Source organism: Onychostruthus taczanowskii, unplaced genomic scaffold (assembly GCF_017590055.1).
Source record: "Onychostruthus taczanowskii isolate IOZ18803 unplaced genomic scaffold, ASM1759005v1 scaffold11, whole genome shotgun sequence".
NCBI lineage: Eukaryota > Metazoa > Chordata > Aves > Passeriformes > Passeridae > Onychostruthus > Onychostruthus taczanowskii.
In genome coordinates, this window is record NW_024497629.1 from 9,080,495 (window position 1) to 9,096,320 (window position 15,826).

At 37.2% G+C, this 15,826-nt stretch overlaps 1 protein-coding gene across 1 annotated transcript in view; it reads right to left on the reverse strand.

The window, feature by feature from the left end:
• Positions 1-360: 360 nt before the first annotated feature.
• TAF1B (TATA-box binding protein associated factor, RNA polymerase I subunit B) overlaps positions 361-15,826 on the reverse strand; it is a 45,770-nt gene continuing 30,304 nt past the window's right edge. Inside the window, exons 9-15 of the mRNA XM_041421995.1 lie at positions 12,092-12,239; positions 9,849-10,026; positions 9,503-9,549; positions 6,662-6,752; positions 6,147-6,217; positions 4,025-4,250; positions 361-985 (exon numbers count right to left, since the gene is read on the reverse strand). Coding sequence (XP_041277929.1) covers positions 793-985; positions 4,025-4,250; positions 6,147-6,217; positions 6,662-6,752; positions 9,503-9,549; positions 9,849-10,026; positions 12,092-12,239 — 954 coding nt within the window. The 3' untranslated portion in view covers positions 361-792. The remainder of the gene's footprint in view (positions 986-4,024; positions 4,251-6,146; positions 6,218-6,661; positions 6,753-9,502; positions 9,550-9,848; positions 10,027-12,091; positions 12,240-15,826) is intronic.

Below are 15,826 nucleotides of genomic sequence, written 5' to 3' on the forward strand. Positions count from 1 at the left end.
GCTGCATTATAAAGTGGTCAGAAGAAATTCAAGGCTTTAACAGTAGCCTTGCAAAAAACAATGACAGGAGGACCTGGCAGTTAGCGCTGCACAAGAAATAGGATCAGATTTTACACTAGATACAAAAGTATCTACAAAATATGTGAAGCCTGAAGTGGAACTTGGACCTGAAAGGTGTTAACCTAAATGAGAGTCTCAGGCACAACAAGAGACTGGGAAATATAGAGTATGCAAGGAAATGTAGAAAACAGTGCCAGAGTTGTTCCAGAAGAACTGGAATGCTGTTTAGAAATAATAAAGAAAAAACTCACTGCAATGACAATATTAACCAACTGCTTCTTTTATTTGTTAACATTGTATTTAAAAACAAAATAAACATTATTTTCTAGAAATATATTTACTGTCATACAATGGTAGGTAAAAAAATAGATATTTTAATTGCAAAATCTCACAATGTCATGCTAACATCATGTCCAGTACACTCAAAATATGTACAATAGTGTCCAAAAAAATGGTAATTTCACAGCTTCGTGTTGGCTCTGATGCAAATTAATGAAATAAATGGTCATGAACAGTTTCCTTGGCAGTTTCCTTTCCCGGTATCAGTGACTTAAATTACAGATAAAATGACACTAAAACTAAAGTACAATAGTGGATCTCAGCACTCCTATCATTACAAAAAATGTTCATGAGACAAAAGAATGTATAAGTTTAAGTTTAGATGGAATACCATGGTTTGGGATCCAACCAAATAATTTACATGGTTTTAATACTGGAGGTTTTAGGCCTTTTTTACTTCCTTAGCACTGTGTTGTATTTTAGTTTTTTATAGAGTTTTTTATTAAAAAGTTTGTGTTCTATCATACACACCTCATCATGGATATAAGAGGGTTGAATCCTCAGAAGAAAAGAGAACAACCCTAGTACAAAATGGTAACTCTGGGGAAACTCCACTTCTTTGTAATGAGCCAGATGACCACACAATCTGAAAAGAAATGGGGAGAAAACAAAAGCCCTAAATTACAAGTGCATTTAGTATTTAGCTAGCATTTATATATTAAACTGCAATTAGAGACAAACTTTACACTTTACCAACAACATAAATGACAATTCTAGTTTACAGTGTTGATTCTGTGAAGTGATCCACTCCTGCAAAACCATGAAGTACAGGACTGAACCAAGGTATCTTCAGAGCTGGTGCAAACACCCTAAGAAGAAAAATCCACTATAGCTTCTTGCACTATGAATCAGGATCTTACTCAGCCAGGCAAAGAATACATTTTTTGCCTTTCAGGACTAAATGGAATCACTGTTTGTTCTTCCAGCTTTCAGCAAATGAAGCAAAGTATTAAAATGACTACCTCACCCTATGTTTTAAATTTCTAAGACTATCCAATTCTGAGACTTCAGGCTCTTTACTCTGTTCTTCTCTCTCCATAGGGTTCCCCTCTCATCTTCCTGACACTATGTCATGGGTTAATAACCCATTCATTTATTGTCCATTGCCTTTGTGTGCTAAATACAAATTACATGTCTAGAAACAAGAGAGAAAAGCTAAATTAAGTCAATGGAGTAACATAGGAAACATTGGAGCAAACACTCATGAGGTCAACAGAAAGTAATTAGTGCTGTAGCAGCCTTCTGCTTCATTATTTGGTAGCTTTTGTGGTCAAAATGTTAATGAAAATGATGAGGTGATTTTATTGATGAAGTATATAATAAAAATAGCAAACTAGACTTGCTGGTAACAAGTGTCAGACCGAACAAAAGATGACACAGAGGACGAGCTGCAGAGATAGCTCTGTAAACATTAAGTTCACCAACTTAGGCTGGAAAAACACCAAACTGGATAAGGCTCAAATTTAGTATAAAATACTACAAAGTTTCAATTTTTAAATAAAAACACTGTACACTGATATGGGGGTTCAGGTGCTATATTCACCTATAAACCCTATACATCTTCTAACTTCCTAGGTATTGCCTTGGGATGTGGAGAAGCAGTTTAAAATGTTCCTTGTGTCTGATTCAGAGCAGCTGTCTTAAATATTCACCAGAACAACGACTGGGATCTGTCTGTCCCTATTTACAGGTAAGTGTGCTAATTACTAGACTATAAAGTGATTTGCTCACTCCCTCTGGCCCAGCAAACATTTACATTTTCCCTCAAACTGGAGGAACAGCCAGACCCATCCTGAGTGCCAGGCAAGCCGCACTCCAGGGAGCGCAGTCTGTTCAAAGCCTCCCCAAATCTGGCACACTGGAAGCCTGGAACGAGGTCTCTCATGCCATGCATCCCATCCTCTGCCCTACCTCACACCCCACAAAAGCATTACAACATTTTTCACACACTGTAGTACCTTATCATGCATAGAATTACATAGTCCTTTAGCTTGGAAAAGACCTTTATGAACATTGAGTACAACTCCTGTCACCTAAAGACTTAGGTGTAATAGCAAATAGTTTAGATAGAATATAATAAATAGAATAACAGAATTATAGAAAATAGTAAATAGAACAGCAAATCAGTTTAGAATCCAGTTTAAAACAAAGTTTTAAAATAAAATGTAAAAGCATTTCACTAATCATTTGACTGATCTCAGCTTTGCTGACACTGTAATCATACTTTAGTCCCAGGAATAAAGCATTATAGCAGTCCTGTTAGGCCTGCTGATTTTTAGATAAAGAGAATTTGTAAGATTTTTTTTCGTTCTATTCTACATACACAGAGGATAAACCCTCATATCTGAGAGAGTAGATGTTGTTTTCCAATGTTAAGTGAGTGCCATATGTATACTTAACTACTTGCATTGCAAATGATATAATGGGAAATTTAACCGGTAAGAATTTAAATTCAAATCTTGTTTCATGAAGGCTATGACAGTTTGCCATTAACATTTTAATACATTACATATGAAAATATAGGTTTAAAAACAGGCTTTGCATGGAAGATTATTCACACAAACATACACCGAAATATCCACTCATTCAATGTGTACATAAGATTTACGCAAATCTGTGGTAAAAGGATTATTACCTCTACTCCCTTTAAAAAAAAAAAAAGGTTCTTATTCATACAAAGAATGAATCCATATAACCAAACCTCTTGTAATGTAACACTGTGCTTACATTATTCCAACCCATTTATGTCACTGTGGGTATGTGAAAAGTAATGTGAAAAGGAAAATAAAGATAAGCAAATAAATCCACCGAAGGACAGAGAAGACTGCATGCTGGTAAAACCCAGCTATTTTCAAAGGGAATGTAATGCTTTCAAATCAGGACCATATTGCTAAGACTGCATAGGGGCTATTGATCTCTGAAAACCATTTCAAATTACATACCAGACAAAGATTTCACATGTTACTCAACAGACAAATGAAATCTCCTTTCACATGAATGTAACCAAACATTCTTTCAAAAAAAACCCCACTTTCCAATAGCATACATGAGAAATTCAGGAGACTCCAAGCCAGCTACAGAGTTGATCTTCACTGATATTCACCAGTACATTCCTCTTCTGGATTAGGGTTTCATAACACAACCAATCGCAGAACCAAAGTATGGTATATGACCCAGAAGTCATTGTGATTAAGGCCATCAAAAATCAGTATAGTGATTTAGAAAATTAATTTCCTATGCTTTTTTAGAGGCCAGGGAGGAGAGGAATGAGACTGTTTTTCCATTCTCGGGAAAGCTGCATCACAAATACTTTATAAAACACTGGAAAGAAATGAAGTGAGCATTTGCACCTAGCTGCTACTCTTGCCATGTGACTCTAGTTGTTGATTTTGTCTCATCTCCTCTCTTCTCATAAGCTCACTTTGATCACTCTTCATGTTACAGTTTGTCTACTCACAGTCCAAGACTATCCATTCCTCACACACCCTTTTAGAAATGACTGTAACTGTATGTGAGCACATAGCTGTGCACACACCCTGCATTTGTCATCTGCAAAAATATATGTATAGGACTTTACTTTCAGGAGAACTTTCCGAAATGTATTTAGCAAAATGTGAATACTTACTTCTCATTACATAGTTTAACTGTACACAGCCAATAGTCAGGGTTCATGGCTGTCAGTAAACCACCTTTTTCTTGCAAAATTCCCTTCAGGCTATGCCCGTGAAAACAACTCCCATCTGTGTTTTCTTCAGACCAACTTAACTGAAAACTTGAAGGATTTGGCTTTTCAGCACGTTGCACTGAACCAGCTAGCTTGCCAAACTGATTTTGTAAGTTCACAACCATTTCTGTGCAAAGAGAAACAAAAGAAACAAATGCGAAAGTATTAAGCATCAGAATACTGTTTAGAAGTGATTAATACAAGAAGAAATTGGGGCATTTGTGCTTTTTAAAATTCTTTTTTTTTTTCTTTTTAACCTCTGCTTGAAAGACTGAGAAATCCTGGAAGTCTCTATCTCTACCACTCTCTTTACAGGCTTTAGTGAAACATTTTGAAACATAATTCAAAATGCCATGTCTTTTATACCTAATGATATTAGTTAGTGGGGCACTCTAAAACATTCCTGCAAGTAAAACCTGTAAAATCCATTTGATACTCCCGGGATTTTTATGCTCATAGAAAGCACATTCATACATACATGGATTGAAGGTTAAGCATTTCATGGTGCAAATTTTAACTGGTAAAAAACCCCAACAACAAAAAAACCCCATTCCATGTTTGTCTGCTGCTAGTGAATGTACAACAAACTTTGCTAAGTTACTCAGGCTCAGAAGGCAAAGAAGTATCATGATAGATCAGCACACATTGTGTGACTGCCTATGCCTCGTTTCTCTAGGATAAAAAGCAGGTCAAAAAACTTTGTTGTAGCTTTCACTTCTTTTTATGAGCTGTATTTAAATAAACTCATTAATGTATTGAAGAAAAAAAAAGCCACAGGAAAAAACCTCCTAAAATCCAAGGACTAATCCAAGGACTGGGAAGTTTATCTTTCAAGATGACACTAAAGTCTACTATCAAAATCAAAGGTTTAGGAAGCTTTCTGAAAATCTGTACCTGGTATGTAAGTGTTCTATAGCACTCTCTTGACATGGTACCTTTGTTTTAAGATGGATCCTGCCCAGCTGCAATTATGTGATATTCCTGCTCACAACATTATGATTAAGCTCTGTAATCTAAGTGGTCCTCCTCTAGCTCCAAGAGAAGCAGAGCCAGAAGAGGAATCTCTTTTCCTATAAATGCAGGAATTAAAGGGCATCTGAGTAAATAATCACCTTGAAATAAATACATCTTAACATGGTTTTCCATGGAACATTACTTGACTGCAGGATCACCCCAACAGGATTTTGAAGAGTAAGTACTTAAACCCACACCGCATTCTTGAAGGAGAAATCCAACATTTGTAATTCAAACCAAATAGGATTATACAACTTGTTTAGAAGTCCCTGAACCAGTCACTTCCAAAAACTGAAAGAACACATAAAAGGAAAAATACCATTTGCCATACTTAATATCTCCAAATACCTGCTGCTTTCTGGATAACATAAAAAGTAGAATGAAGAACTCCAGATCTAATCTGGCTGAATAAAAATCTGGTTTTCCTTATTTCTGCAGAAAACTTGTTTCTTTGCTTTTATGTCAACACAAACCCCAGAAACTGCTCACAAGTACTTCCAGAGCTACTAAAATTCAGCAGCTGTACCTGCATTCTGACCACATGCAGCTGGCTATGCAAGTAAAGCCCTCCTTGCTTTCTGTAGAGGATTGCAAGAAGGAGTGGGAGAGAAGAGGGACATGCAAGACCTACTGAAGGACACACTGGGATATTCATACCAAAGCATTCAAGAAACTAAAGGAGGAAACAGACAGGAAAGCTATGGAAGACTTGACAACTCAGGAGGAACAGTGATAAAAAGGCAAACTAGAGAAGATGAGGATAAGAGCTCTCATTCTGAGACATGGTTCAGTAGGTTGTTGGGAAGACTGGCAAAGGCAGTTTCAGCTGTGCATGTTTGAAAACTTCCAGCCACAAGTTGTAAAACAGTACTACATTAATTGTACCCAGAGATGAAAGAGAGGAGACAAAATATTTTAAGATGTAAATGTTATCAGTCACAGCTGAAGATCTATGACGGGAAAAGTTGGAGCAGATTTCTGTTACTGGGAAGAAGCAAAGTTTACTCACGTCTTCTCTTCAGAGCTTTAGATTTATTCTTGACTGAATAAAACAATGGCTTTTCACATCTCCACAGATACCTACCAGTAAGAGACGTAAGAATTGTTAAAAAAAGAAAGCTGGACCAAATGAATAAATGAAGAATAACTTATTATAAATACTGCCAAAGTTTTAAATTAAAATCAAAATAACCTAATGTTTAGTGCTATTAAAAGCCACTGCCCCTCCAACATATAAAGGAAATATTTTTCTGAGCAGGCAAACCAAGGCATGTTAGCCTAGATCTGCTGTAATCAGTTAATTGTATAAGCTATTTTTCACAGTAAGTGAGCATTTAATAAATAACCTGGATAAAGCTTATGAGTATAAATAGAAAATTAAGACAGTGATTCATTCATTCTATTCACTCAAACTTGGTGAATGGATATGTGGAACAAATTTCTAACTTTTTTTTATTTCTGTAGGGATCAGGAGTTCACGCAGAACTGTCTACCTTAAAAAAGAAGTACTTAAAAATCTCTTACTTGGCTTTTTCTTCATCCAGTTTCTTTTGCTCCACATCCAAGGAATGTTTTACCACCTCATACCATTTCTTGAACTCAAAATATGGGCCCCCTGAATAAAACATATACACTTTAGTTTGGGAAGAAATGAAAGAAATGACAGAGATGGTTGCCAAGCAGTTAGACCATGCATCTTGCACCTGTACACAAACTACCCTGAACGCAATGTGCTTAAAGAAAACACACTTGACCTAATAATTCTGTAAGAAAGAGAAATGCAGAAATGGAGTGAAAGAACAGCATGTTATAGGAAGTGCAAAGAAGCCCCGTATCTTAGATTTCATTGATTTAGCACAAGTCAAACCTTTACCCTCTTTTCTGGAAAGGTAAACCTAGAAACTACCTCCTCTCTACCAAATCAACTAGTTCTTCACTGTGTGGAGTGGCCTTCAACTGTTTCGAAGTTGAATTCAAGGGATTAATGAAACTATGCATCAAGCTTAAGTTTAAACAAATAAAGCCTAAAGAAGATCACATGCAAAATTTCACATAGTTTCATCAGCTCCCCACTGTATATTCCACTACCCATGAAATCTTACAGGGTTGGGAAGATAAACTAGAAAATGGTCTTCACTTCATATCAGCCCCTCATGGTTTGGAGCACAGGAACTTCACTTGTTGATATGTGAACAAGTATTTACCAGCACATGCGAAAACACAAAGACATAGGACATTCAGTAGCACCTTTATCAATGATCCTCCAAAGAGGCACAAGACTGAAGCAGACCAACTGGGTACAGTAAGGATAAGAATTCCAAACAGAAATATGGTGTAGATTTATATATTTAAAAATAATCAACTCTTATTCCCTGTGGGTGGAATATCTGCATTGTGAATGAACCAGACTTTGCATTTCCCCATGGCCCGAGCTGCACTGCATGCGATGCTTGCGTCATGCTCAGCTTTGCCAGCCAGCTGTTCAAACTCTCCTGAAGGCGAATGCACTGTTCTTACAATCAAACTTATATACCTTTTGTATTATTTGCATTTCTTCTGTTTGTATTATCCTGCCTCAGAATGTCTAGATTCTAAAAACATAGATGGTCTCAAAAAGCAAGAGACACATGAAAGGAACAAAGACCCCTCAGCAGTCCTTGAAATTCAAAGGTCTGGATACAACTTCTTTTATCAGCTCCTTAAACCCCCAGGTTTAAGTAAATACTCCTAAATTGCTGGGAGAGCAGTGTGGGAGGTGGTAGAAATTTGTATTAAACTTTATATGAATTATTAAGCATCTATCACATGCAAACCCACTGTCAGAGACATGATGCTACACTGTAATAACCCTTTACCTGGCCAGTACTGCTGGTCTGACATTCATGTAGCTGAGCTGACTTGAAAATACACAGCTCTGTATACACACATACATCTATATAGACCTCAATCACCTTTTATTTGAACAAAACCCATACTGTGGATGTGTGTAGTTCACAGAGCACACACAGCAGGTAAATATAACTATCTATTGTACTGCTTCCCATCTGACTTGAAGAAATGTAGGAGCTGAAATACTATTTTTTAATTTTAAAAAAATGAACTAGAGAATGGATAGTTGAGAATGGAGTCAACATAAATTGAATCTTTAAAACTTGCTATTAATCATTATTCATTTAAGCACTCTAACTTTGGGAAAATGCCAGAGGCAGTTTTGAGCTCTGGCACTGATCAGTCGTCTAACAGAAATTCTCACATCAGCTCCTCTGTGCAGCTGCTCACCATCACCCTGACATCTTAAGCACAGGGACAACAAAACAGAGCACATGGATCATTTGCACCAGCAGATTTTAAAGTAAAAAAGTGGGCAAAGAATGAGCTGTTAATTCCCAAGGGCAATGAGACTTGTTAATAAGGGAGAAACCCCATTAAGACATTAATAAGCCTCAGCTTGTAAAGCAGTTGCACAACTCCCCACTCCTGTCACTATCATGTACTTCAAGTTTTCAAGGGAAGTAAAAAGGAAAATAAAAAATCCACCATAAGTTTGTGTATCCACCTGAATGTGAAAATTACCAGTTTTAGTTAACAGTGATGACTGTCTCTAGTTACAGCAGTAATTGAGCTCACACATGACTAACACCTTAATTTTATTATGGACCAAAATTTTAAACAAAGCATCAGAAGGGTCAAAATGACCCAAAACTGGATAAAAGGCCTAACAGATAAACCACTGCAACACATCTTGGATCTTATCTTCAACTGTGATTTGGATCAGGCCATGGAACATCTTCCTGAAGATTTCTAATCTTTGATTTGGTCTTTCTGCCCTCAAAGAACCATGTTCACACCATTATCTTCTCCATCTTAATTGCTGCTAGCTTTTCCACACTCTCTCAGGATTATTTGGACTAAGAAACTAGATTACATCTGAAATATGTTACACACTAAGACATTTTATTTAACAAGACTAAACAAGTTTGGATTTTATCATAAATGTGGTTTGATGCCCCTAGTAAGTATCTGCTATTTACGATCAAAGTGTGCTCCCTTTTCACGGCATATCCATTCATCTCCACCTACCACACATAAAACTCCAAACCAAGAGGCAAACATGCACAAGCAGAAGCAGAGAGGCACCCAGCAAAATGTCTACCAAACTCCCCCTCCCAAAGAGTAAGAATTGTGCATGTACACTGAGGCCATTTTACATGAACAGGATCTACTCTTTTCTCTGAATAAAATTTGCCCTTTATGAACGACAAAAACACATTTTCATGATCAATAAGAAAAGTCTTTCTAACCCTGACTGCAAAACTGTTTCATTTGTAAAATCATAACACTGCTTTTACTAGAACATTTATATACCTTCTGTGTTATTTTTATTTCTTTCTTCAGCAAACTCTGAAAGTATCCTGTAAAAAAATTTTAAAAATCAGGCTGTTTCGTAGATCCAAATACTGCACTTTTCACATGAAGTTCAAATACAATGGACAAAAATGACATCCTAATTTTATTCCAAGTATCAGATAAAACCCAATGAATTTTAAAAGTAACCAATATTTCATGTCTAAAATGCCTTCAAGTATATGGTTTAAGCTACTGAACTTAAATGAAATTCCAGTAGTATAAATTTAACTCAAAGAACGATTGGAAACAAACATTTGCACTATTTGAAATTTGAGGGTTGCTACAGATTTGTCTGTACACTTACCATTCATAGTGATCATCTAATAAAAACAATAATTTGAGCACAACTACAATAACTGCTGCAGCAAGAACATCATATTTCACTTTTCTTGTTGACTTATTTCCAGGCACTAGAGTCAGAAAATCCACTTCTCCAATACCAATCTTTTTCACCACTCGACAAGTCCAATTATGCAATTCATCTGATTAACAAAAATAAAAATATAAAATGTTAAGACAAGCTAGAAATATTTTTACAGTGCAAATATGTTGGCCATTTGAGGAAAACACTGCTTAGGTCTTTTAGGACCATTTGACAGCCATATTTTTCGGGCTGAAGAGTATTTTTGGATACTTTAAAAAATACTAGGCAACCTTCACCGTGCTTACATGGAAAACACTTGTGACTTATATATTCACGTGGAGAATAAAAAAGTCACGTATTTTATAGTGCTTTGATGTTACTTGAATAACATAGTGAGACCATCCTGAACATTCTTGTGGGAAAGCCTATTGCAAATCCACATAAACATATTTTTTAAAAAATCCCCAAAAGCAAAAAAACTTGTCACAAACTTTTTTCCTGCATGGTGACTGAACACCCGTGGCAGGAATCAGCCCTGCCCAGAGGAGGAGCAGGGCTGGCTGTACAGAAGCTGGCTGGGCATGGAGAGCAGCTTGCTGGTGGCAGGGCAGCACTGGCTGCTCCCCCGGCAGAGGCGGCCGAGCTCTCCACGCGCGGGCTGTGCCAGGGAGATCCAGCTGCAGCTCCAAGATCCACAGCAGCCTATCTATACAGGCTCTTATTACTCTGCTTATTTTTCACAGATACAAATCCCCCAAATTTCTCACCTTTCCTGTTCAGCAAGAAATACAGGAGTTGATTACATCACCATCAGATTCCACAAAGGTTAGCAATGTATGACTAAGTACAACCTTAATCCAGCTGTACTTATATCCTCCTGCTGCCTACAAAGAGTTCCATAGGAACTTGTTTTTAATCCTCTCGCACATAACAGTAAAAGTCAAAAAAAAAAGTGGAAACTAAATTTTCTTTAAGTACTAGAAGCATATCTAGTTTTATTTCAGATACATAGAATAGTTTCTTCGTTGGCATGTAGTGTCCTTTAACACTCCCAATTCACTGCCTTTTTTGAGGAGCTGTCAGACAACAGCAGCAGCCCTTTTCAATTTTTTAAAAAGTACTTATACATGATAAAAATCTTAGTTGCCCAGAAAAGGACAATATATTCCTCTTCTGCAGTAATTTTCAAAGAGTACTTAGCTTTACATTTCTGTGTAAAAGATATGAAAACGACAAATTTTCAGCCTTTTTTTTGATTCAATTGATACTTCACAATCTGTAAAATAATGTAATCCTCTGTGAGATCACAACACTGGCATAAAACTACAACACCAGAATTACTACTCCAGAATTTTAACCCTAAACCTGTTGGTTATCTTCCCTTCATTCAACTGTGAATAAACAGAAAAACCAAACACTTTTATTCATTGTAACTAATTGCAAAGTAACACAATAACTCCCTCCCCTACTATGAACTGTTGGAATGTTTTGAGAAAAAAAATTTACAGGCCACTTGTCTGTGTAACTCATCTTCAGTCACAATGGTATTTGACAGAAGATATGGTAACCTAACAGAGTTCACATACTAGGACATACTGGTCTTTCTTTGACAAGTCAATATTCAAGACTTCATTTTAGGATAGACAAAAAAAATCAATACTTATGCTATGTATGATTTCAGAACTAAAATATAAATCAAGTGAGACAGAAGCTGATCTGTCACACACAATCAATTAATATTAAAATAAATAGTAATATACAATATTATATAATACACAAAATATATTCTTTGTTAAAGAATATACAGCCATTATTACATGTGAGAATTTCAGAGCTAAGCAATCAGGTCCCAACCACATCATTTAGCTAAAGTTAATATATCACATGAATTCAACAGCTGCCTCTTAGTTCACATGGACACTGAAAGATTTAAAATGAAGTATCCACTCCACAGCCTTACAGAGCCAACATCAGAGTGACCCTGCGTATCTGGGCCCATAACATGTACTCTAAATGTTTGAGGAAGGTGCTTTCTATAGAAAGAATATCTTTTAGTTCAAACTGAAATGGGAATAAATTAGAAGGAAAAGAGCAGGCACTTTGAAGTAGTAATTTAAGCCTTTTTGCTAGAGTTTAATAAACCACAAAAAATTTTATCAGTTCAGGCTAGGGAAAATATTTACCAGGTAAATTAGCTTCCATCAAGTACTTCATGCACAGCATGTCTGGATGAAGAAAGCAGCTTTCTGTTATTTCTGGAAAACGAGGCAGGTCTAAAAATGCTGCAAGCTCATGCATTTTATTGAATACTTCTTCATATACAGGCCACGACTGAAAGACAGGATTAGAGGGGTTATACATTTGCTCTGTTACCATATTTGTTAACTATTTTAAAATTATTGATGTTAAATCCTGAATTGTTTAATACAGGATTATTTATACAGATGCTTTTAGCACACTATGACTAAACACACATGCAAGAATGGAGCCAGATTACAGTACTACAGAGAGAAATTGCTACTATTAAATCCCATGAAATACATAAGAAACAAACAAGAAGTTGCTTCAGATCTCTCCCACCACCTCCCCACCTTTATTGTGAAACGCTCATTATGTGTCCAGGTGCTCTAAAACTGAGAGCTTTGGGAAGAAAACAATAGAGATGCAATTGAGGGTGAACTGTCTGAAGAATTAAGAGGTCAGAGAACACAGAAGGTGGAGGCTGGCAGGGACTGCTTGAGACACTGGGTCCAAGCTAGGTCAGCTCAATCAGGCTGCCCAGGACCACATCCAGTCAGATCCTGAGCATCACCACAAATGGCAGCTTCCAAGGGTTGTGGGAAATCTGCTCCAATGTTTCACCAACTCCAATGAACAAAGGAAAAAAGGTTTTGTTTTCCCTTATGCTTAAATGGAACTTCTTGTATTTCAATTTGTGTCCATTTCTTCTCATCCAGTCACTGAATACCACTAAGGAGCATCTGGTTTTCCTCCTTTGCAGCCTCCTGCAGGTACCACATCATACCTGCCCTGAACATCCTCCAGCTCCAGGATGAAGAGTCACAGTGCTCTCAGCTCCCCTCTCTTGTCAGGCCCCACTGCCCCATCTCCATGGCCCTTTACAGGACTCACTCCCCTGCATCCATGTCTCCCTTGTACTGGGCAGCCCAGAGCAGCACCCAGCACTCCCGAGGTATCTCCCCGCCCCTGAGGACTTGTGCAGTCCCCAGAACTGCTCAAAACTTAGTGACAGTGACCTAGCAGTGACACCAGCCAGCTGCCTTAACACTTGTGCAGCATCTCATCACAGCCCATGAACCTTCATACATCCACTTCCTTCACATATTCCCTAAACTGCTTTTCAAAAACTGAGGCAAAAAACCCCCAACCATCACTTTAGCCTTCCCCTTGGTCTTCGTGACCATATTCCCATTTAGCACCAGGCCCACATTGTCTACAGCCCTTTCACAGAATCTTTCATGTTATTTAGTTTAAAAAAAATAAATCCATATTTGCATATTTATTAGTGACTATAAATCTGAAATTCTCTTTTTGAAACCACTGGCTGCATGAGAAAGTTCTCACAATTTGTACTGAGGTTTACTGCTACAGGAGAATGTAACTTGCAGAAAGATTTTGACATGTTTATTCATAATGAACTCAGCAGGACCTCAAGTTTGCGTAAGTATGGATCTAAGGTTTGACCCTCATTTCACAATTCCTGAGCTGTTTCATTAAATATTCTTAATTTTCTGTAGTTAAAATGATTACTTGAATTTACCTCTAAAAGCAGCAATTTCAGTTGTCCAGACTACTTTACCATTTTAAATGTATAAAAAGGAACGATTTTTCTGCCTTAGCCAGGATTTTTCTAATTCAGAAGAGCACTTTAACATGTATTCATATTTTATAAAGTCAATTTTTACATATGGAACCTTCCTTTAAAAGAAACTTAGCAGGGCTTTACACTTTGTGCACAGCTTCAAAACTTTCTTGAACGAGAGTGAATGCAGGTTTCTGCTCTTTTTTTGGTTCACATTACAAACAGAGTAACCATGTTTACAACAAGACATGATGTGACCTAATGTAGTTTTATTCAATAATTTGTCTTCATCTATTTTAATATAAGCTCTGTAGCTAATGCTCAATTTTTGTTTTGAGTGATTACCAACATTACACTGTCTTTTTTAAAATTATCTCCCCTCAGACTGCAGTTCAGACTTGCAAGAACACATGCTTAGGCAAATTAATAATTCTGCTGTCACCTACTATTACACATGTAACTTTTTGTAACAGTTAGGAAGTTGTATCATGTTCATTATAGTTTCTAAACAGTGTTAAAATTGGCTTAGACTGCTCCAGGACTATCTTGAGAAACAAGAAAAACTTGCACTACCAGAGCTCTGCAGAAGACCAGGCTCACAGCACTTCCCATTCCTTCTAAAAAGCAGTGCTAAATTGAATACCAGACCAATCTTGGAACAAAACCTGAATCATATGTAACCTCTCTTGAGTGTACTGGGAGAAAAATTAAAGTCCCACATAATTCAAATAAGAACATTAGATAAATACTATTCATTATTAGATAGCAAGGAAATATGCTTTATCCTAATGAAAAGCAGTTGAATTAGTAGCTTCTTAATAATACATCACAGGTGAAAATAAATTAAGATGCTGGGAATTTAGTAATTTGAAGCATTCCCATTCTCAAACATTAAACTATCACCAGTGGAGCTCTCCAAAGTCTCATCTGACACCCAGCTACTTTAAGGAATATAGATCTTAACTGGAGGACTCCAATAGACACCTTTATCACCTTTTACCTGAGCTTCTCTCCCTGTACCAGGGCAAGGAGACAGCTTTCCTATCCTATGTATTGGTGAATAAACTTTTTCCCTCTGCCCAATATCTGCTTTTGGTTCAAAGCTTTTGTTTGCAATTTACAGAAATTCGGTTCTTTTTCAAAATGGCTAGAGAATGCTCTGTTTTGCAATGACAACCAATGCTTTCCCTTTACTGAAGGCCAACAAGTGGTATAAAAACTCCAAATAAAAATTAAGACTGAGAGCTAGCACTTGGCTTATTTTAAAAACAGTGTTAGCAGACAAAAACTGTTCTTTGTTGATGTGTGTTCATAAGAGATCTGAACACACTTGGAATGTGCATCCTAATAGAAGATAAAGATCAACCAAATCAGCTGCTGTTTCCCAGGGTTTAAACCCTAAGCTCAAAAACATTCCCTGTAGTAGTCCCAGCGCCGTGCCACGATGCTGAGGCTGAACTGAACCCCTGCTTCCACAGCACAGTCACCTCTGGAACTGGAAAGCTGCATCCAGCACCAGATCACACCTGCCTGGGACACAGCACAGGGCTGAAGGCAGAAAGGTCAGGGCTAAGGACACTGAAGGATTTCTGCAGCAACCAAGCACTGGCTGTTTTCACCAGTCACTGTATGCCCTGTTCATACTCTGTTTAACTCTGAAATAGCTGTGAGTTCACACAGAAAATCTTTTCTTCTGCAAAATTTCAAACATACCAGGAGGGTTAAAAGAGAAAGAACTCCCAAATTCCACACAACCAACACAGCAAATGTTGAGACAGTTTTAAGAGAAAGAAAGATGCAGTAAACAAGCAGCCTCAAAATTAATAAGTTACCACCTTCTACTCAGCTATGTATCCCTGTAAAAAAGAAAAAAAAAAAAAAAAAAGAAAAGAAAAAAAGAACAAAGAAAAAGAACCTGATAAAACAAGTTGCCCTGGAAGCCAACCAGCACATCCACTAGGAAAGCAAGACCCACAGCCAGGGCCTCCCTCCTTCAGTTAAAAAACTCTGCCTCCAGCAACCCATGATTAAACCCCAAGGGAGGAGTACTTGGACAATAGAGGACAGTGTTATATCATATGCCACACACCCTCCA